Consider the following 20,702-nt stretch of genomic DNA (forward strand, 5'->3'; position numbering starts at 1 on the left):
ACTTCCTATCCACCCCCTTCCCTCCACAGCTACCCACCCCGTGTCATTGAGGGAGGGGCAGAGTGCCGAACTCTGACTCTGGGTCATGGACAAGTCACAGGGCCGGGAAGCTCAGTGATGACTTCAAACTCTGACAAAAGGACAAACCTCAAACCAGAGCAGCGACAGTGCAGACTGGCGTGGAGATCAGCAGCAAAGTGGCAGCAGAGGATCAACGTTAACCCGTCTGACTCTTACCTTCAGCTTCAGGGGGTTGAATGGGCTGCTGGCTGTACAGTTCAGGAGGGCCCCCGTGGTTTCGTAGTCAATGAAGTAGAGCAGACGGTCATCCTGAAACTTGATTGGGCAGCTGACATGTAAGAGGGTGTAGCTGATAGAGCTGGGACCATTGTTGGAGAGCTAAAGGAAACACATAGGTGGAGAGTTGGAACTGGAGGCAGACAGACTCACAGGATGGCAGCAGAAAGAACAGGGACCATTGTAGCTTGGGGAAAGGCAATCCTCAGATCAGACACAGGCTGAGTCTCCCTCCGCACCGTCCCATCACACACTCCTGGGGTCAGACACAGAATGAAGCTCCCTCCACACCGTCCCCTCATACACTCCCGGGTCAGACACAGGGTGAAGCTCTCTCCGTACCATCCCATTACACACTCCTGGGGTCAGACAGAGGGTGAAGCTCCCCCTTGAATAAACAGGTCAGATAATGAAAAGTTTGTTTCTGAACAAAGCTGTGTCTGTGCTGGTCCCCAGTATGTGCTGTGTTGCCCGTCCCCTGCACCCCTCCATGTTTTGCAGGTTGACAGGTGTTTCACCAGCCAGCAGAAGCTGTTTTGCACTGGGCCAGTCAGCGTTCAGGCCAACACAAGCCATGTGGATTTACTCTGAGGAGGTGACGTGAAACACTGGGTTTGAGGTGTGCTCGTGTAACACGGGGATACAAATGGCCACAGGATCGTGTATTGCAAAGCAGCTCCTGGCCTAACAAGGTCTGTGTACTCATCAAACCAGGGTGAAGCATCCACCTTGGGTTGGACTGCACCATCAATGACACATCTAAAGCCGAATGCTGTCTGTCTGTCGAGTTTGCACGTTCTCCCTGTGACCGTGAGGGTTTCCCCCTGGGTGCTCCGGTTTCCTCCCACATCCCAACGACGTGCGGGTCGGTGGGTTAATTGGCCGCTGTAAATTGCCCCCAATGTGTGTGGGTGAGGGGTAGAGTCTGGGAGGAGTTGGTGGGAACATGGGGAGAATAAAACACTGGATTAATGCAGGATGGGATTAGTGAAGGATTTGTGTAGACGGGTGCCTGATGGTCAGCACGGACCCAGTGGGCCGAAGGGCCTGTTTCCATGCTGTATGTCTCTCTCTCTCTCACACACATGCACACACCTCAAAGACATGTTTGACGGGTGGCCCAACGTCCTCTTCATTGACTGGCTTCCTTTTGGGCTTCCAGTTCGGGATGGGGAAGAGGATCTTGTCCTGAATGGAGACCCTAGCCAAATGAGAGAAAAGGGGGTGGTTAAACCTTTCAAACAGGCTTCAGTGGGATGGTTGGTCTGTCGATGGCCCCGCTTGCGCCCCGCGACAGTTGGCAGCTGGCCAAGCGATCTGCTGGCAGCCAACAAGCACGGAACCCTCAGTCCTCGGAGCGAATCCTTCCGATCCTGGCCCGTGACGCTGCAGAGTCGGAATCTCTGCACCGTTCCCTCCTCCACAGCCAGACCTGCCTCAGGATCAGACGTTCCTTCACTGAAGGGGAGCATGTGCTGAGGAACTGCTCCCCCATCCCCCCAGCCTTAGCAAACACTCGGCACTCCGCACACAGAACCCAGCCTCCCCGGGCATGTCTAAAGGCCAGCCATTGCGCAGGTTCAGGCCAAGGAGATGGAGCTTACCCTCGGATGCTGACGTGTGCCGAGACCTCCACGTCCAGTCTGTAGGGAACAACCTCACTTCTCGAATTGTTGAGGTTCTTACTGTAAAGAGGATGAAACAAATGTCATATAGTCAGGGGGGCACGTCCCGCGCGGACAGGGGGGGCGCGTCCCACAAAGCTCGGACATGGCTGGGCCAGCTCACCAGCCCCCTTCCCCAGAGAGCCTCGAATGAAGCTGGCAAGTCTCCATGGCAAGTGATCCTGATGCTGGCCCACAGCCAATCAGATTTATTATTGAAAGGACATGAGGTCCCAACCTTTATTCGCAGACTTCACTCAACCACTTGGTGAACGAACAAACACATGACCCATTCGAGGCAGCGCTGACACACTGCCAATCCCGAGCTAGGGCGGGCACACTGTTGGAAGGTGTTCACCACAGACCGGGGCACCGTCTGCCCACTGCTCTGACTGCACATTGCCACCCTGTTACTGGGCAACAGTATATCCCTGCCAGATACAAGCCCAACCAGCAATGGGTACCAATGGTCCCAACCCTGCCGGTGTCACTCGTACTGGCCAGGGAGTGCGGAAGCAAGGGACAGAGAGGAGCAGGAGCAGTTTGGGCCACGGAGATCCGGGAACCGCAACAGGCTGAGGCAGGAGCTAGGAGTCACAGAGCCATCCGGCACAGAAACAGGCCCTTTGGCCCATTGAGTCCGTGCTGACCACCAACCACCCATTTACACTGATCCCATTTTATTCTCCCCACATTCCCATCAACTCCCCCCAGACTCTACCCCTCACCCACACGCTGGGGGGCAATTTACAGCGGCCAATTAACCCACTGACCCGCACATTCTTGGGACGTGGGAGGAAACCGGAGCACCAGGGGGAAACACACACGGTCACAGGAAGAACGTGCAAACTCCACACAGACAGCGCCGGAGGTCGGGATTGAACCCGGGTCTCTGGAACTGTGAGGCACTCCATGAGGTATAGGAGCCTCCAGCTGAACTAACTGTACGACAGGGCTGGAGGACTCGAGAACTGGCGAAAGGTCCACGCAAGCCTCTTTGTTGGTTTTCCTTTCAATGTTGGGCGGTCTCTGCGGACAACATTATCCTGGCCGTACCTGCGGATCTGGAGCTCAAACTCGATGAACTTCTTGTCGTCGCGCAGCTGATGGGCTGTGAAGCGGAGGCCACCTGAGAGCTGAGGGAGAGAGACGTTAGATCAGCGACAGAACCCCCCTCCTCTCCCCACGACCCGTCCCCGGACCGACGGCGCACAATGCGCGACCACTGGTGCTGACACCAGACCGTTGCCCCAGTCACATCACAGCTTTGCCCAGCGGTGCAATGACCAACATCCCTCTCCCCGAGAGAGAGGACAGACCATCTTAACCCCCAATAAATGGGTGGCAGGTAAATCTAACGTCAGCTCCCAAACCCAATCCTACCCGCCGATTTTATTGATCCATTTTGGGGAAGGGCCACATTTTCCAGGTCTCCGGAAGCCCGGCAATGGAAGGGCAGTGGGGTTGCTCTGTGAAGAGGCAAGTGCTTGTCAGCAGCTTGTGGTCCATATGGATTCCAGGCCAGTTTTGTACAATCTACCTTGTGGCCCTTGTACCTTATTGCCTGCCTGCACTGCACTTTCCCTGTAACTGGGACACTTTATTCTGCATTCTGTTATTGTTTTTACCCTGGACTACCTCAATGCACTGTGTAATGAATTGACCTGTACAATCGGTGTGCAAGACAAGTTTTTCACTGTACCTCGGTACAAGTGACAATAATAAACCAATTCCCACCCTTCCACCTCCGTTATCCCCTCATCCCAAGCCCTTTCCCATGTAATCATTAATCCAACCCCATGTGCAAAATCTCTGCCGCCCCTCCACCTCTGTCCCAGCCTCTCCCCCACTCTGTCCCATCTCCCTGTGAAGTTCCATCTCCTCCCTCATGCTCTGCCCGGTACACACCCCTTCCCTTCCCATCTCCCCACACACATTTTACAGCTTCAACACAAATCCATAAGCCTCTTGCCCCTGTCCCTTCATCCAACCACTGCCCCAACACTTACATTTGTCCCTGGCTTCATGGGGTTCCCCAGGATACAGACCACGGTTTGGTTGTCACAGGTACAGCTGAGCATGGCCAGGCCCTGGAATCGGACAGGGACAAGGTTAGATGGTGCCAGGACCCCGGGCACAGTGCCCAAGCAGACTGAATAACTCTTGGGTTGCAACAACAGCATCAAGCTGCCCCTCCACAATGGTGCCCTGGAGGAGACGAGGCAGCCACTGAGCCACCAGCTGACGGACGAGCTGGGCTTTGAGAGAGAACAGTTGTGGGAGGGTGGCAGAGAATAGGGCCCAAACAGTGGGGCAGAGCACAGAGCAGGCCGTGAGGGTCGCTGGTTCAGAGCGGGAGTCTGCGCTGGAGCAGGCCGCAGGAAGAGGAAGGGGTGACTGTAGTGCTGGGGCTTAAAGGCACAGACATAGATTTCCACATTTGATGCTTTGACGGAGAACTGAAGCAGAGCAGGGAGGTGGGAGTGGACTTGGCCACAGAGGATGAGAGAGCCAAGTACGGAACATGGGACCATGGAGAGAAGGTGCCCCAGGGACAGAGGTGGGGCATTAATGGTGGCAAACACTCCACAGCAGTGACAGGGAGGGTGCAGGATCCAAAAGGTGGATGAACTTGGACACAGGCTGGGTCAGCAGAGGGACCGAGCGGGCGTGGACTTTGTGGACTCAGGATCCCCATCATTGAGCTTCCGGAAACCGGGACTTGCTTGAATGGGTCAGTTAAACAGTCCGACCTGACAGGCAGTGAAAGGGCCGAGGAGAGAGGAGAGAGGAGAGAGAGCAAGAGGCGGATCTGGAAAGATGAGGAGCAGATCACACATCTCCGGCTGATGTTGCCGAGGGCACTGTCAAGGTCAGGACATGGAGTGGGTCAGAGCTGCGACCCCTGGGAGACACCGACGGTGATCAGCACCAGGCTGGGACGCTGCACTCACCCAACCAAAGCAGCACACATCACCACCAGCTAACTGGAGTTCACCCGAAAGGCTCCAATCTCCAGCATGCAAATCAGCACAAGTGAAGGGCTGCATTCCACATTCCATGGGCACCAGTTCCCTGTTCCATTCTACACAGCGGGACCAGACAGGCCAAGTTAACCTTCCAGCCCAGGGACAGCACGGGTTAGACAGAGAGTAAAGTTCCCTCCACACCATCCCATCACACACTCCCGGGGTCAGACAGAGTGAAGCTCCCTCCGCACCGTCCCATCATACACTCCCGGGGTCAGACACACAGTGAAGCTCCCTCCACACCGTCCCGTCACACACTCCCGGGGTCAGACACACAGTGAAGCTCCCTCCACACCGTCCCATCACACACTCCCTGGGTCAGACACAGAGTGAAGCTCCCTTCACACCGTCCCGTCACACACTCCCGGGGTCAGACACAGGGTGAAGCTCCCTCCGCACCGTCCCATCACACACTCCCGGGGTCAGACACACAGTGAGGCTGCCTACACACCGTCCCATCACACACTCCCGGGGTCAGACACAGGGTGAAGCTCCCTCCACACGATCCCATCACACACTCCCGGGGTCAGACACAGGGTGAAGCTCCCTCCACACAATCCCATCACACACTCCCGGGGTCAGACACAGGGTGAAGCTCCCTCCACACGATCCCATCACACACTCCCGGGGTCAGACACAGGGTGAAGCTCCCTCCACACAATCCCATCACACACTCCCGGGGTCAGACACAGGGTGAAGCTCCCTCCACACGATCCCATCACACACTCCCGGGGTCAGACACAGAGTGAAGCTCCCTCCACACACTCCTGGGGTTAGAAAGATAACAGTTTCTCATTCAGAAGGGACTGGAGATTAAATTGTTTTTTCCTGAGTGGAGAACAAATGCCTGTGTGCCTTCGCTGGTCCACACTGTCCCACACTTACCTCGTCCCGTACTATCCCACTGAAGTGAGCTTCTGGAGGCAGGAATACATACAGCTCCGCCTCGTATGCCCCTCCTTCACCCAGATTCCTTGCTTCAAAGTTCAGTGTCAGTGGGTTTTCATCACCAAGATACACCGTTTTACGATCCCTGCAAGGAACCACAGCTTTATGTCGATCTGAGTGGGACAAGCCACCACACAGCCTCCTCTGCAGAGGCCCAGACTTTACGGCCAGACATTACAGCCCGCAGGATGCTTGTAAAATGAGGTCACTGTAGTAATGTAAGCAAACTCAACAGCCAACTGGTTCTGTGAAATCCCACAAGGTGTACCGACCAGTGAATAGGACTTCATGGTTTCTGTGGAGGGGTATGCTGGCCAGGACAGGGGGGAGCTGCTGTTTTCAGCCCTGATTCAGTCACACAACCTTTCCCACCCACCTGAACATCCAAAGGGGAGCCCCCTCAGACACTGCAGCCTCTGCAGGATCGCACTGAGGAGCTGGCATGGAATCAGGTGACTGAGACCAAGTCCGGTCAAGCCGTGGAGAGGTTACAGAGAGACAGCCAGTGGCAGGTGCCATCTGGCACACGCCATGGCAGCTTGGCACTGTGTTCTGGAACACAAGGACACAGGAGAAGGCCACTCAGCCCCTCAAGCCTGTCCCACCGTTCAATATGACCACAGCTGATCTGCCCCAGGCCTCATCTTTGTTGATCCAGTTCCCCACAGCCCTCAATTCCCCGATCTTTCAAATATTTGTCTACTTTTTTAAATAATCCCAGTGATCCGGCCTCCACAACCCTCTGGGGCAGAGAATTCCAGAGATTTCCCACCCTCTGAGAGAAGTCCCTACACACCTCAACTTTAAATGGCCGCCCTAATCTTGTCCGCTCCTTTGAGACCCTCCCACTGGTAGAAACATCTCTGCATCTCCCCTGTCAGGTCCCCTTCAATAAGACCACCCCTCATTCTTCTAAACCCCAAAGAATACAGATCTAATTTCTTTAGCCGCTCGTGATAGGACAACCCAATCCCCACACTACAGGAAGGGTGTGACTGCACTGGAGAGGGTGCAGAGGGGATTCACCAAGGTGTTGCCTGGGATGGAGTGTCTCAGTTATGAGGAGAGACTGGGGAGCGGAGGGGGGACCTGATAGAGGGGTACAAAATTATGTGGGGATAGATAGGGTAGATAGTGAGAATCTTTTTCCCATGGTAGGGGTGTCTAAGACAAGAAGGGATAGGTTTGTGAGAGGTTGGAGGTTTCGAGGGGATCTGAGGGGGGGTTGGAATCAGGAACGCACTGCCAGAGGGGGTGGTGGAGGCAGAGGCCCTCACCACATATAAGCAGCATCTAACAAGCAGTTGAATCACCAAGGCAGAGAAGGCCCAACACAGGTAAACAGGATTGGTGTAGACAGGTACAAAGGGAAGCCTGAGTGTGATGGGCCTGTTCCTCTGCTGTATTACTCGACGACTCTATGCTGGTTCCTGTAAAGTTCCCAGTCCTCTGGTCTACCACGAGCCCTTGCCATGTTGTACGCTCTAGTCTTTGATTAATTATTTTCCTTGGCTTCCTTTGTTAACCGTGAAAGGTTTATCTTTCCCCTGTGGTCCAGCTTTTTAATTGGGATCAATGTCTGTTCAGCATTATGAACCAGCTGCTTAAATACCTGCCACTGCTCAACCACAGTCCTGCCCCTGAGCCGATCTACCCGGTGCACCCCAGACAACTCCACCTTCACACCGGTGTGGTCACTCTTAATTTCGGTTCAGGACATCGGTTCTGGACTCCGGCTGTCCACCGTCAAACACGATCCCAAATTCTGCCACGTTGGGATCACTTTCTAGCTCTGCAGAAAGGCTTCCCTGGGTCCTGGACCCGACAGCTTTTCATTCCTCTTGTTGTGTCTGCACAGAATGCATTTCCCTTGTAAAAAAAAACTGCTTACCCCTGAACAGAGAGCTGCAGGTCTGGAACACAGATGTTATCATCCCCACAGTCGAGCTGGATCTGGGCCTGATTAAAATTCACAAAAGAAAGAAGTTATTTGGTGTGTTGAATGAGTGAAAACTCTGCCCAGTTCCTGCTCAATCCGGGGCAGGATTCAGACAAAGCAAAGTCTCCCCACCCACTGGGCCAGGCACAAGGTCCCCAGCTCTGTCAGCAGCTAACCTGAACACAGTGGGATTGGGGATGAGCCAGAACAGAGTGCAGGGAAAATGCTGGAAATGCTCAGCAGGTCAGGCAGCGTCTGTGGAGAGAGAACCAAGGGTTAAGGTTTCAGGACTCTTCCGCAGAGTGGCCTCAGTGTTGCCCAACAGCAAGCAAAGAAGCTGAGGATCTGTCACGTTCCAGCCCAGTGTAGGACACGAACTGGTCCACACGGCAGAAGCAGGGCTGACAGTGGGAGGTGGCCAACCGTCCTCCATCACGCCTGAAGCACATCCACATCCAGCTCCACTTCTGAAGCCGGGATCAAGAACGTTGACGGCACAAATAACATTGAAATCATCGTCCCAACTGTTTCATGGGAGCGATAGCAAATAAAATTGGACTCTTGAGTCACATATGGAGAGGGCAGGTGACCAAAGGCTGGGGTTTCAGGAGCTCTTTAAGGGAGTTGGCGAAGTTTCGATAAGGGATAGGAGAACAGAGAGGTCTCGGCAGCTGGAGCCTGCGGTGCAGTGGTTAACTCGGGCCATAAGAGGAGGGGCACAGATTTCAGAGGCTGAGAGAGATTATTGGGGAGAGAGCACAAAGGACACAGGGGAATGAGAGTTTTAATATTGTGGTACACTATAAACCTGCAAATGAAAATCCAAGTCTGACATCAAAATGGGTTCCAAGCACAGCACCTGGCAGAGGCAGGGTCCTGGGACCACATCTGCCACCATCTACCTTGGACAACAGGACCAATGCCATCTGCAGAGGGAGCAGGCTAATGGCAACAGACCCGTGGTAGATCGAGGAGAACTGAGGCGTCAAGGGGGTTACAAGGGGGACTTCAGAAACAGCCAGAGCAGATCCCATTCCTTTCCCGACAATAAGTTGAACTGGGCAAAGGGAGGTCCCAGCCACTGCACTTTCTCTGGTTTACACTTCTCTCTCTCCACCTGCCGGTTACTGAGGTTAGTTCCAGATGACCCCCATGTTACGGGTTACAGGATCTCACCCTCACAGAACTCACAAGTCATTCCCCAGGAGTTTGATATGCGGAACAAAGTTCACTCTCACTGAATTTACATGAAAAAAAAAGTCAATAAATGAACACTAAAACCTTTCTTGATGTATGCGCAGATGACGTGGAACACAATTTGCATTACGGAAAATTGTGGTACGGACCGTTTTCTCAGAACGCAACCCTCCCGTTCCGTGGGGATCACTTGTGCTTTGACAGCTTTGGTCTGCACCTCATCACAGACAGTTCCTCTGTCCTCTTCACCCTCTCCACAAGTTAACACTGTTGTCTTCTCATTTTGCCAGTTCTGAAGAAGGGTCTTCGACCTGAAACATGAAATCTGTTTGTCTCCCCACTGAAACGGCCTGACCTGCTGAGTGTTTCCAGCACTCAGTTTCTGTGGCCTTCCAGCATCTGCTATGTTTTGCTTCTGTCCTTGAGACCAACTGAACTTCCACATCATCATATCAGAGGCTGTACACAAGGAGAGCTCGCTTTGGAAATCAAACACATGCTCTCGTGACTTGTTGCCTTGGTAATACTGGAGTACAGATGATGTCAAGACAGCAAAGGACGGTAAAACCTCACTTTAAATTCGGTGCAACCTCATCCACCCTAACTTCAGTGAGGAGAAAGGGTGTACCTTTTGTACCAGGTAGTCACTTGTTGAGTAGCTGAGGATTGGCTGCAGCCCATGGTCATCAGTGGGGTTCCTGGGATCCAGACTGAAGTTCAGTGCGATGTGTATCAGTGAGAGTTTATCTCGAAATTTATGTTCTTCCTGCCAACGAACAAGATCTCATAAGTTTCACTGGCGAGAAATGCAAGTTTATCCTCAAATTCAGATTTTCTCCTTTGGGAAAATCAGATCTGGAAATATCATGAACTCTTAGTCATCCAGCACGGAAGCAGGCCCTTCGGCCTACCGGGTCCGTGCCAACCACCAACCACTCGTCCACACTGATCCCATTTCATTCTCCCCACATTCCCATCAACTCCCCCCAGATTCTACCCCCCGCCCACACTAAGAAGCAAGTTACAGCAGTCAATTAACTCACCGATCCTCCACATCGTTCTGACGTGGGAGGAAACCGGAGCACCCGGGGGTAAACCCAGGCAGTCACAGGGAGAACGTGCAAACTCCACACAGACAGACAGCGCCGGAGGTCAGGATCGAACCCGGGTCTCTGGAGCTGTGAGGCAGCAGCTCTACCCGCTGCGCCACTTCCCACAGCTCTGAAATCAGAAGGTGGTAACCAGAGTGATTGCAGAAACTTGGAGAAATTTGCACTTTGAACCCAATGTGAGCGGGTCCTGAGCTTGTTACAAGTCTCCAGGGAACCTCGTCAGGTCCTTTCCAGATCGGTGGTGAAGGGTGTGGGGGCCCAAGGGAGCTTCTGCATCTTCACTATCGACAGAGGCTGCTCAAATTGCCAGAACGCAGGCAGTTGGGCAAAGTGAGAATGAAATTAGAAATTCTTAATGATTTCTAACTGAGCAAGGGCAGCTACCAGGGTAGCAGGGACTTCGAGCTGGAATCAGAACACACTGTCGTTAGGATTAACAGGAAAAGACCAGCAAGGCCCTCACGCCTCAGGAGGGTGTTTCGCTGCCAAGCAACAATTGGCTGTGGTCAAGCTGCGAGGGATGGAATCAGTAACTGGAACCATGACCATGAGTGTGGAGCAGAAACCAGCACTTACAAGGAGATAGATCTTCAGGTCTCGGCAGATCCCTCCCTGCCCATTGATGATAGTGACGTTGTCCTGATACAAAGGCTCCTGGGAATGTAGAAACAGCACTCGCTTTATCGCACCCTGCTGCTTCAACTTGTCCAACTGTAACTCCACCTTAAAACCTTCGGAGAGGAAACAAAGATCAGAGACGGTGTCCTAGTGAAAGGAGGGGAGTGAAAAAAGAACAGAAGGGAGAACGTGGGCGGGGGAGAGGGCATGCGATTGGGCAGGGCTGGGGAGGGAGAGTGCAGGACAGGGGGTGAGGGATGGACAAGATGGGGCAAAGAGTTTGGAGCAGGATGCGAGGGAGAATGGGGGGGAGCTGATCGGGCTGGGTGGGGTGAGAGGGTGCTGCGGACGAAGGGCAGGGAAAAGGGAAGCAGAACTTGTGTAGTGTGTCAGGGGTTGCCTCAGATCAGCATGTGACGGACCCTACCCAGAAACAGTCATTTGGTTATTTATAATGAGGAAGGGTTAATGAGAGATCTTGTGATTAAGATCCACGGGGCGGGAGTGACCACAATGTGATTGAATTCCAGGGGGAGTTTGAAGGTGAACACCACAGGACCAAAACCAGTGTCTTCAACTTAAATAAAGACGGTTATAATGGTACGAAGGTGGAGTTGTCCGAGGCGGACTGGGAAATAAGTTGTGAGACGGGTCAGTGGATGAACAGTGACAGATATTCACACAGCTGGTCCATAGTCCAACTGGAATTCATCCCAATTAGAAAGAGAGATTCCATGAGAAAGAGGCACCATCTGGGGATAACAAAGGGGGCCAAGTATAAAAGTTGAAAAATAGGGCATACAGAGTGGCCAGGGCTGGTGGTAGACCACAGGATGGGAAGTTTTAAGGATCCAGCAGCAAAAGACTAGAAAGTTTGTAAGAAGGGAAAAAATTGATTTTGAGAAAACCCGTGCATAATATCAAAATAAAGAGTAAGAGTGTCTGTGGATCCATAAATAGGAAGGCGGCGGCAAAGTTGGGTGTGGGACCTCTAGGCTGGTCAATTAATAACAGGAATCAAAGATATGGGAGATACGTTAAATCAATATTTGCATCAACCTTCACTGTGGAGGACACTGTAAACATTCACAAGATAACAGAGGGGCTCATTTCAAGTAACAGGGAGTAACTTGTAAAACTTGTAAAAATCCCAACACAAGGGATGAAGTATTGAAGCATATGGAGGGATTTAAAATAGAGGGATACGTGGGGGGAAGGGGGTTAGATAGTCTTAGGCAAGGTTTAAAGGTCGGCACAACATTGTGGGCCGAAGGGCCTGTATTGTGCTGTACTTTCTATGTTCTACATTCTAAACAATCAGATGGATGAAGGTGGACAAGTCACCAGGACCCGACGGACTGTACCCAAAGGTTTAACGTGACTGCAGAGATAGTGGAACCATTGGGTGAAAATTTTCATAACTCACTAAACTCCAGGAGGGACCAGAGATCGGAAAACAGCTAACGTGATTCACTTGCTTAAAACAAAAGGCTGGGAACTACAGGCCAATTAGCTTAACATCTATTGTTGGCAAGATGCTAGAGTCAATATTCAAAGAGGAAATCAATAATCATTTAGGAAAGCTGAACCTCATCAAACCTGGTCAATGTGGTTTTAATTCTTTGAGGATGTGACAAGGGAAGGCTGATAGAGGGGAACCTGTAGATGTAGTGTATTTAGATTTCCAAAAGGCAATTTGACAAGATGACACATAAGAGGCTGGTGCATAAATCAAGAGCCCCAAGGTACTGGAGGTCTGGAGTGTGTTAGCATGGATTGAAAACTGGCTTCACATGGAAAACAGAGTTGGAATCAATGGGTCCTTTTCAGGCTGGAGGGGCGTAACTCGTGGAGTGCCCCTGGGATCGGTACTTGGCCCTCAATTGTTCACCATTACATCCATGACCTGGTGGAGGGAACAAAATGTAAGGGGTTTCCAAAGTTTGCTGATGATACAAAAATAGATTGAAGGACATGTTTTGATGAGAACATTGTGATTCTGCCATGGGATCGAGATAGAGTGAGTGAGTGGGCAAATGACAAATAGAGTTTAATGTGAGGTCATGCACTTCAGTGAGAGGTATCAAATGGTGGATTATTATTAAAATGGAGAGAGCCTACAAGTGAGTGAAGTTCAGAGGGATCTCTGTGTTCTACAGCATGAACCATAAAAAGACAGGTCCTACAAGTAGTTACGAAGGCAAACAGATGTTGGTCTTTGTTGCAAAGGGGCTGGAGTTTAAGAACAGGGAGGTGTTGTTTCAGTTGGTGTTGAGGACACAGCTGGAATACTGCACACAGCTTTGGTCCTGACAGGTGGACGCTGGGATGCTTCCACCAGTGGGAGGATCATGAGGACACAGTTACAGGGGCCGGTCATTGAAAACCGAGGTGTGTAGAAATGTCTCAGAGGGAGGGGAATCTCTGGAATTCTCTGTCCCCGAGGGAGGTGGAGGTCGGATCAGTGGATATACTTAAGGTGGAGATTGATAAATATTTGGAAGATCAGGGAATTGAGGGCCATGGGGAACTGGTACAGAAGAGGAGTTGAAGCCAGTGTAGATCAGCCATGATCACACTGAATGGTGGGGCAGGTTTGAGGGCCTGAGTGGCCTCCTCCTGCTCCTATGTGTTCCTGCATGGGATGACACAGCCAATTGCTTCCCGCCCCAGTCTGCAGCCTGTGAACACAGTGACTCAGCCATCACTTCCTTCCACAGTACCTCAATACTGACACCACCCACCCCCCGAGAGTCACTGCCCTTCCCCCACCACTCCCTGCGGTGAGGACCACACATTCCCTCATCGATGGCCGACTCACCGCGCGTCAGGTCTCGAGCTTGCCATGGCTTCCAGTCACTATGTGTTCAGTAAAGGTCCCATTGGGTGACCAGGACGGTGCCAGTGTCCAGAAGCTGATTTGTATTGAGGAATGTGTCCCTCCCACACCATCCTGACCCAATGGGCGAGGAAGGGAGCCTTTGCCACATCACTGACACAGGCTGAGTCGCCTCACCAGCTCACTCCATTGGTGCAGTCAGCATTGTTCACATGGACAGCTGGGTGAGTGACTGGTCATTCTGGGCTCTCGGTTGTGAGGGGGCTGAATGGCTTCCTCCTGCCCTCACCTGACACTGGCCATCTTCAGTGACTAAATAAGTAAAGAGGAAGGACTCTCAAACAGCGCCCCAGGCCGAGAGCGCCCAGCGCAGGATCTGAACCCTCGCCCTTCTCCCAGCTCGCTCTGCATTTTACACGGCAGAGATCCCCCTCTCTGCCGGCCCGTTCTGTGACGCAGCCCTCGCACTCACCAATCGAGTCCGGCACGTGTTTCCCAGATGCACTGAGGCAGAAGCTGACGTTGATGCTGTGTGAGAGAAGGAAGTGGTGACGTTAAACACAAGCATTTCAAACCGTCCCGGCCCAGCACACCACCGGCAGGGCAGGCCCTCAGCAGCTTCGCCCATGCTCCGAGGCAGCTTCTTGCCATGTCTGTCAGCTGAGCACTGACCTGCACGTGTGCAGGACTGTGCCGGTTTTGGGACCTCGTACCCAAACGCACCCAGCCACTGACCCCAGACACAGACACCATCAGTGATCAACCAGGGCTCCTGGGATTGGGAATACTCTGCACACTCAAAGCTCTCATACAATGCAGGCTACCAGGGGCTCACTCGCTGGAATGGAAGCACAGGAGCTCAGCTGTGATGGCTCCCTCAGTTGAGCAGCCTATGAATATCTTGGCTCACACAAAGAACGGCCACTTGGCTGAGGTGCTTGGGGGGCACGGGCACATACCCCGAGGGGGTGTTGTGGTTCACGGAGCGGAACCTAGCTTTGGATTCTGGCTTCAGGTATTTGCAGGGAATTTGCGGTCTACAGGCTGGATTCAGCAGAACTGCAAGAGTTAAAGGGACAGTGCACTCTGACACATTCTCAGCCTCTGTCAGTGCCAGGGCTGGGAGTCTCCTTTAAATCACGGCTCACTTTGGAAACGGCAGAGCAACGACGTCATCCTAGGGCCTGAGAGAGCAGGTTCCAGTCTCACACCCAATCCTAGGGGAGAAGGTCGATGTCCCTGCCAGCATTCTCCTGTCCATCAGAACACAGCGCTGGAGCGAGGGGACCATCCAGCTGCCTGCAGTCAGTGGGAGCCCAGCCGAGGTGGAGACGGGACAGCTGATGTGAATTACTGTGTATTCCAGTGGGAGGCTGAAACTTCCAGAGGCAGAGCAGGGAGGCGGAGATTTCGGGAACCGCCAGCCCTCGTTTGCTGTGAAGGGGAGGGGGTGAGCTGGCAGATCCCACAGCCCAGTGCTCGCTGACATCAGAACAGGCAGGCTGACAGTCAGCAGAGCTGGGCCGGGGATGAAGTGTTCCCAGAATAGGTGTAGAGCTGAGGGGGCGCTCTCCCTGCCCACCTGACACTGCGGGGCCACACCCTGGGCCGACCCGGCGAAGCGCAGGCTCAAAGCGCACCCCCTCTCCACCCTCCCAACTGGGGAAGGCGGCTCGTTGATCGAAGCACTGTAACAGTGGGGCCGTGGTTTCCAGAACAGGGTTGGTTCTGGCTGCGTCCCAGGCCCCCACACACGGGTGGTTCTTCTCGGTGATGGGGAGGGGCTGGGGTGGTGAGAGTACCTGTATAATTCACACTGCCCTCCTTGTCTGCCTCCAGACATCCAGCAGCCAAGGCCCCAGCCTCCGGGATTCCCTCCGCCAGCCACTCCTGGAAGACCAACAGCCTCGAGCTCTGCTCGGAGACCGTTGTGGCAGCCTCGTGACAAGCCCGGTAAACCACAGTTGTAGTGGAGCACTCTGGGACCCAGGACTATCTCTCCTCATCGAATCGTAGAACGCTTACAGCACCACAGATCATTCAGCCCATCGTGTTCACACCGGCTCTCTATCAGAGCAACTCACAAGTTTCACCCCACTCCCCCTGGCCCCTCACAGGTTCCCCTTGGAACCTGCCTCCACCACATCCTCAAGGAGCACATTCCAGGTTCCAACCACATGCCGCGTAAGAAAGTCTTTCCTCATGTCAGTTCTCGTTCCCTTCCCCTTTATTTTATTCCTGTGACCTCTAGCCCTTGACCCCTCCACTAATGATAACAGCTTCCCACTCTAGAGCCTTTGTCATTTTATGCACTGGCATCAAATCTCCCCTCGGCCTTCTCCTCCCCAAAGGAACAGTCCCAGCTCCCCAATCTGTCCTTGTAACGGTCGTCTCTCATCCCAAGAACCATTTCCATTCACCTGTTGTGGACCCTCGCTCATGCCTCCATATCCTTCCTACATTGTGGTGACTGCAGTTGAACACAACACTCTGTTCAGTAAAGGTTCAGCATGACTTCCCTGCTTTTGTACTCTGTGCCCTACTGTGAAAGCCCAGAACTGTGTGCGCCTTAGTAACCACTTTTTCAACTCGCCCTGCCGCTTTCAGTAGCCCAGGTCTCTCTGCTCCCGCACCCCTTTTACAACAGTATCCTTTATCCTATATTGCCTCTCCTCATTTTTCCAATTAAAATGCATCCCCTCACATTTCTCCGCATTAAACTTTGTCTGCCGCGCATCTGCCCGTTCCACCAGCCTTGTTTACATCGTCTTGCAATGTATCACTATTCACCTTGAAACACCATTGAAAGGGGATAAATCACCAGGCCCAGATGAAATGTATCCCAGGCTATGAAAAGGGATGAAGGGCGTGCATTTGACATCATCAGCAAGGCTCCTGACAAGGTCCCACAAGTCAGGCTGGTCCAAGAGTAAAATCCTGTGGGATCTGAGTGAGAGCAGCAAATTGGATCCAAGATTGGCTCAGTGACAGGAAGCAGAGGGGAATGTTTGGTGGGTGGTTTGTGATGGGGAGTGTGTTACCCGTGGGGTTTCACAGGGATCAGCACTCAGTCCCTTGCTTTTTGAAGTATATATTCATGACTTAGGGGGCATGATAGAGGTTTGCAGACCATAAAACGGCTGGTGCTGTGACTGACAGTGAGGGGGGAAGCTGCAGACTGCAAGGAGATAATCGACGGGCTGCTCAGTTGGGCAGGGAAATGGCAAATGGAATTTAATCCAGAGAAGGGTGAGGTGATGCACCTGGGGAGGGGCAACAAGGCAAGGGAATGTACAATAAATGGGAGGGTATTGAGTGGTGTGGAGGGACAGAGGGGCCTTGGAGTGTACGCCCACACTGCCTTAAAGGTAGGACGGGTCAATAAGGGGTTAAGAAGGCAGCCAGGATACAACAGGACCATTCTGGGCAGCTGCTGTTCTCTGCCACATCTCACTGCTGCATTAGGGAGGTCTCCAAGGGGAGGAGACTTCATCTCTTCTCCTCCAGTCCCCAGGAGTGACCACAGACATCTGCCTGCACTACAGGTTTACCCAGAGACTGCACAGGTCCCTACAGACATCCCCCAGAACCTGTTGTCTGGGATGGTCTCCAATAGCGCCCGGCATAAAGAACACCCCTCCTTCACCAGCCTGCTGCCGTCACTCTGATTGCCTGTGAGCACTCGCGCATCCTCTCCCACCACTGCAGTTCTCGTCATTCGGTGGCAACACCACCCAGTGGCCGGAAGAGTGCTCCTTGTGCCTGGCATGTCCCTTTGAGCTTCGCTGCCGAGGTCGCAGTGTCGATGCTGAGCGCCTGCAGCTACAATAACTTGCAGTAGAAACAGGTTCCCACCAGTATGGGCAAAGCCAACGTGAATGTTTTCTGGGGCAAGATATGCTGCAGAGATTGCACAAAGTCCATTATTACTGAGAAAATGGATTCTGCTTGAAAATACAGTTTGATGAGGCTTTTGCAGAGTTAGAACAAGAATAACTTGGGCAAATGGGATTAATGTAGATGGGAAAAAGAGGTCAGTATGGACATCATGGGCTGAAGGGCCTGTTACTGTGCTGTACCACTCCTTGACCATTCAGCTCTACAGGGGACACGTACCACTGGGACGTTCCCGAATCGCAGAAAACCACACGTACCACGTGACGTCAGTGTTGTTCACAGTGCAGCCCTTTTCCTCTGGGTTGAAGACAGAAGGGGACACCTTCAGCATGGCACTTGCACGTACAATAGGCCTGGCCCTAGATCAAGAGACAGAGAGTCAGTTCCTGAAATGGTTGCTGTGGCAACGAAGGGCAGGCTCAGTAATTCTGCTGTCCATGAAACATCATGGGTTGGCTGACAGAATGGGATGGACTCCTATCACCTAACACGTTACACATACCAGTGGGGCCTTCAGCAAACCCCCCCCACTTTCCACTAAGGAGGAACCTTCCCCAGGCAATGCCTGACTTAGATGAGGAAGTCCCATTCCCTGGTACCTGAGAGGCCAGAAGCAGGAAGGCCCCAAATTATGAAGTCCCTCAGACCAGAGACTCGAGGGGCTGTCCAGAAAGGAGATATGTTGAGATAAAGGCCAAACTGGCACCAGTTTCCATCCCAGTGCAAGGTCCCCGTGTCAAACAAGTTGACAAGCACAGGCCTGGGGAGGGTTCACGTCTGCAGAGCATGACGTGCCCAAGCCAGCCTGGAGTCTGAGAGGAGGGAGGTCAGAGTGCAGTGGGTGAGGGGTCTGACTGCCCAGAGCAAGGGCAGTCTGAGGTTGCTCCAGCTCTCCTCACCCACAGGGTAACGAGGGAAAGGAATGCAATCTTTTCCTCCTGCTATGGCTTGTCCACACAGCTCTCACCTGCCACACGTGGGAATTGTAAACCAAGTTCCGATTCAGCGTTGACCTACGTGGCAGAGCAGTGGGCGTGAAGCCTGCTTTGTTTGGTGCCTTCCTCCTCTGTAATGCCCCATCCAACAGGGGCCGCAGACAGCGAGGGTACGGCCAGGTTGATCATTAACGGCACACAACTGTGGAGCGAGAGCTGATGCCTGGACTGAGTGGCGAGGACAACAATCACCAGCGGGTGCTGGGTTGGTTCTGCTCACCAAGGTCGGGCAGCGGGAAGGGGCCACGTTGTTGGGGGAGGGTGGGCAGACTTTCCCGAGATTCTCCTGCTGTCCCACTCAGCTGATGGAGCTGCTGGGAAGATCAGTCCACTCCGGGTTTGCCTGGGGGGTCTCTCCAGGAGAAAGCTGGCGCTGGGAAACCAGACTGCTCGAGGGCTTACACCTGGAGTTGACATCAACATGATGCAGCAATCAATAGCAAATATACCGAGCAGGTCACCTGCACACTCTCACCTGTAAACCACTGCTCGATCAACACCAAATGCCCCGACAATTACATCTGAAAAACAGAAAGAGAAGTGAACGAGGGAAGGAGGGGCCCACCTTTATGTTTACACCTCACTGCAGACAGTCTGGGGATGAACTGGGATATGGGTGGATACATCGAAGTGTGTCCTGTGCCCACAATGGAACCACGGCCCAAAGATGGGCGCTGTGGCTGCTCAACGTTCCCGCTTCCAGGTGGGAAAGGGGTCTGCAGGGTGGGAGGAGGAGGAAGCGACAATGATTGAGGAAATAATTACAGCTGTAAAGGGGGATCCTATGTTAGATCAGCAAACACAGACGTCAAGGATTAAGATGAGGAACAAAAGTCATCCTCACATTGCCGAGGACACTACAGCGGTTGCTGTCACAGTGCAACAGGTTCAATCCTGACCTCCGTGCAAACTCCACACAGACAGCACTGTTCTCCCCGTGACCGCATGGGATTCTCCCAGGGGCTCCGGTTTCCTCCCACATCCCAAAGACTTGTGGGTCGGTGGGTTAATTGGCCGCTGTAAATTGCCCCCAGTGTGGGGGGGTGAGGGGTAGCATCTGGGGGTGGTTGATGGGAATGTGGGGAGAATAAAATGGGATTGGTGTGGATGGGTGGTTGATGGTCGGCACAGACTCGGTGGGCCAAAGGGCCTGTTTCCATGCTGGGTGATTCACAATATCTGAGGCATAAAAATAATGTTGGGGATATCATCTACCCTGACATTCATTCTGCTACTGTCCCAGGAAAGGGGACAGGAGGGGTAAATCCCAGAGAGCTACTTCAGTGGGGATGTACAAGGCTCATGAGAAGGAGGTGGGAGGGGACTTGGGTTGGAGAATAACCTGGACAAGTGGGAAGGACGGCGGTGAGACAGACGTTGGAGGCAGGGCTCAGAGTTCAACGAGACAGAGCAGAGGGGTGCCACAGTCTGCAGATGGACTGGGAGTAAGGGTTGTAGGTTGGGCCAAGGTCACTTTCACTCGGCTGAGATGATGGACTGGAACCAGCGGTGAGGGTCGAGCAGTCAGGACATTTGTGGTGGTGTGGTTGAGAACGAGGGGGAATGTCCGAGACCACAGGAAGATATCAGTGGACTTGGTGAGGTGGGAACAACTGTGGGAGATGTATTCGGTCTGGAGATCTGAGGGGGACCTTTCTCACCCAGAGAGCGGCGAGTACCTGGAACACACTGCTGGGGAGAGAGGAGGAGGCAGAGTCACCGACAGTACTTACAAAGGGTCCAGGTGAACACTTGAATTGCTCAGGTAGAGAAGGCTGCAGACCAAGTGCTGGGAGGTGGGGTTAGTACGGATGGGTGCCCACTGAGTGTGGATGCTATGGGCCAAATGGCCTGTTTCTGCGCTGGATGACTGTATGAAGTGCAAGGTGATGTATTTGGGGAGGACAAACAAGGAGAGGGAGGGAGTGGAGAGGAACGGAGGGAATTCTACAATTCATCCAGTGTGAATGGACACCCCATTGTACTCCAGAGAAGCTGGGTTTGTTTTCTGTGGAGCAGAGGAGGCTGAGGGGGGACCTGATAGAGGGGTACACAATTTTGAGGGGGTAGATAGCGAGAAACTTTGCTGCATTACACAGGTGTCTAAAACCAAAGGCCACAAGTTTAATGTAAGGGGGTCTGAGGGGGGATATTTCCCCCAGTGGTG

General features: G+C 53.0%; 1 protein-coding gene across 2 annotated transcripts in view; it reads right to left on the reverse strand.

Moving 5' to 3' along the window:
* The window catches only part of LOC127566985 (integrin alpha-5-like), a 90,895-nt gene that overhangs the window by 15,931 nt on the left and 54,262 nt on the right, over positions 1-20,702 (reverse strand). For both annotated transcript variants that reach the window (XM_052009570.1, XM_052009571.1), the window contains exons 14-25: positions 19,011-19,056; positions 17,798-17,899; positions 14,116-14,171; positions 10,763-10,917; positions 9,703-9,840; positions 7,830-7,897; positions 5,876-6,023; positions 3,971-4,051; positions 3,018-3,097; positions 1,902-1,982; positions 1,393-1,498; positions 238-399 (exon numbers count right to left, since the gene is read on the reverse strand). In XM_052009570.1, coding sequence (XP_051865530.1) covers positions 238-399; positions 1,393-1,498; positions 1,902-1,982; positions 3,018-3,097; positions 3,971-4,051; positions 5,876-6,023; positions 7,830-7,897; positions 9,703-9,840; positions 10,763-10,917; positions 14,116-14,171; positions 17,798-17,899; positions 19,011-19,056 — 1,223 coding nt within the window. The remainder of the gene's footprint in view (positions 1-237; positions 400-1,392; positions 1,499-1,901; positions 1,983-3,017; positions 3,098-3,970; positions 4,052-5,875; positions 6,024-7,829; positions 7,898-9,702; positions 9,841-10,762; positions 10,918-14,115; positions 14,172-17,797; positions 17,900-19,010; positions 19,057-20,702) is intronic.

Source organism: Pristis pectinata, chromosome X (genome assembly GCF_009764475.1).
Source record: "Pristis pectinata isolate sPriPec2 chromosome X, sPriPec2.1.pri, whole genome shotgun sequence".
Lineage (NCBI taxonomy): Eukaryota > Metazoa > Chordata > Chondrichthyes > Rhinopristiformes > Pristidae > Pristis > Pristis pectinata.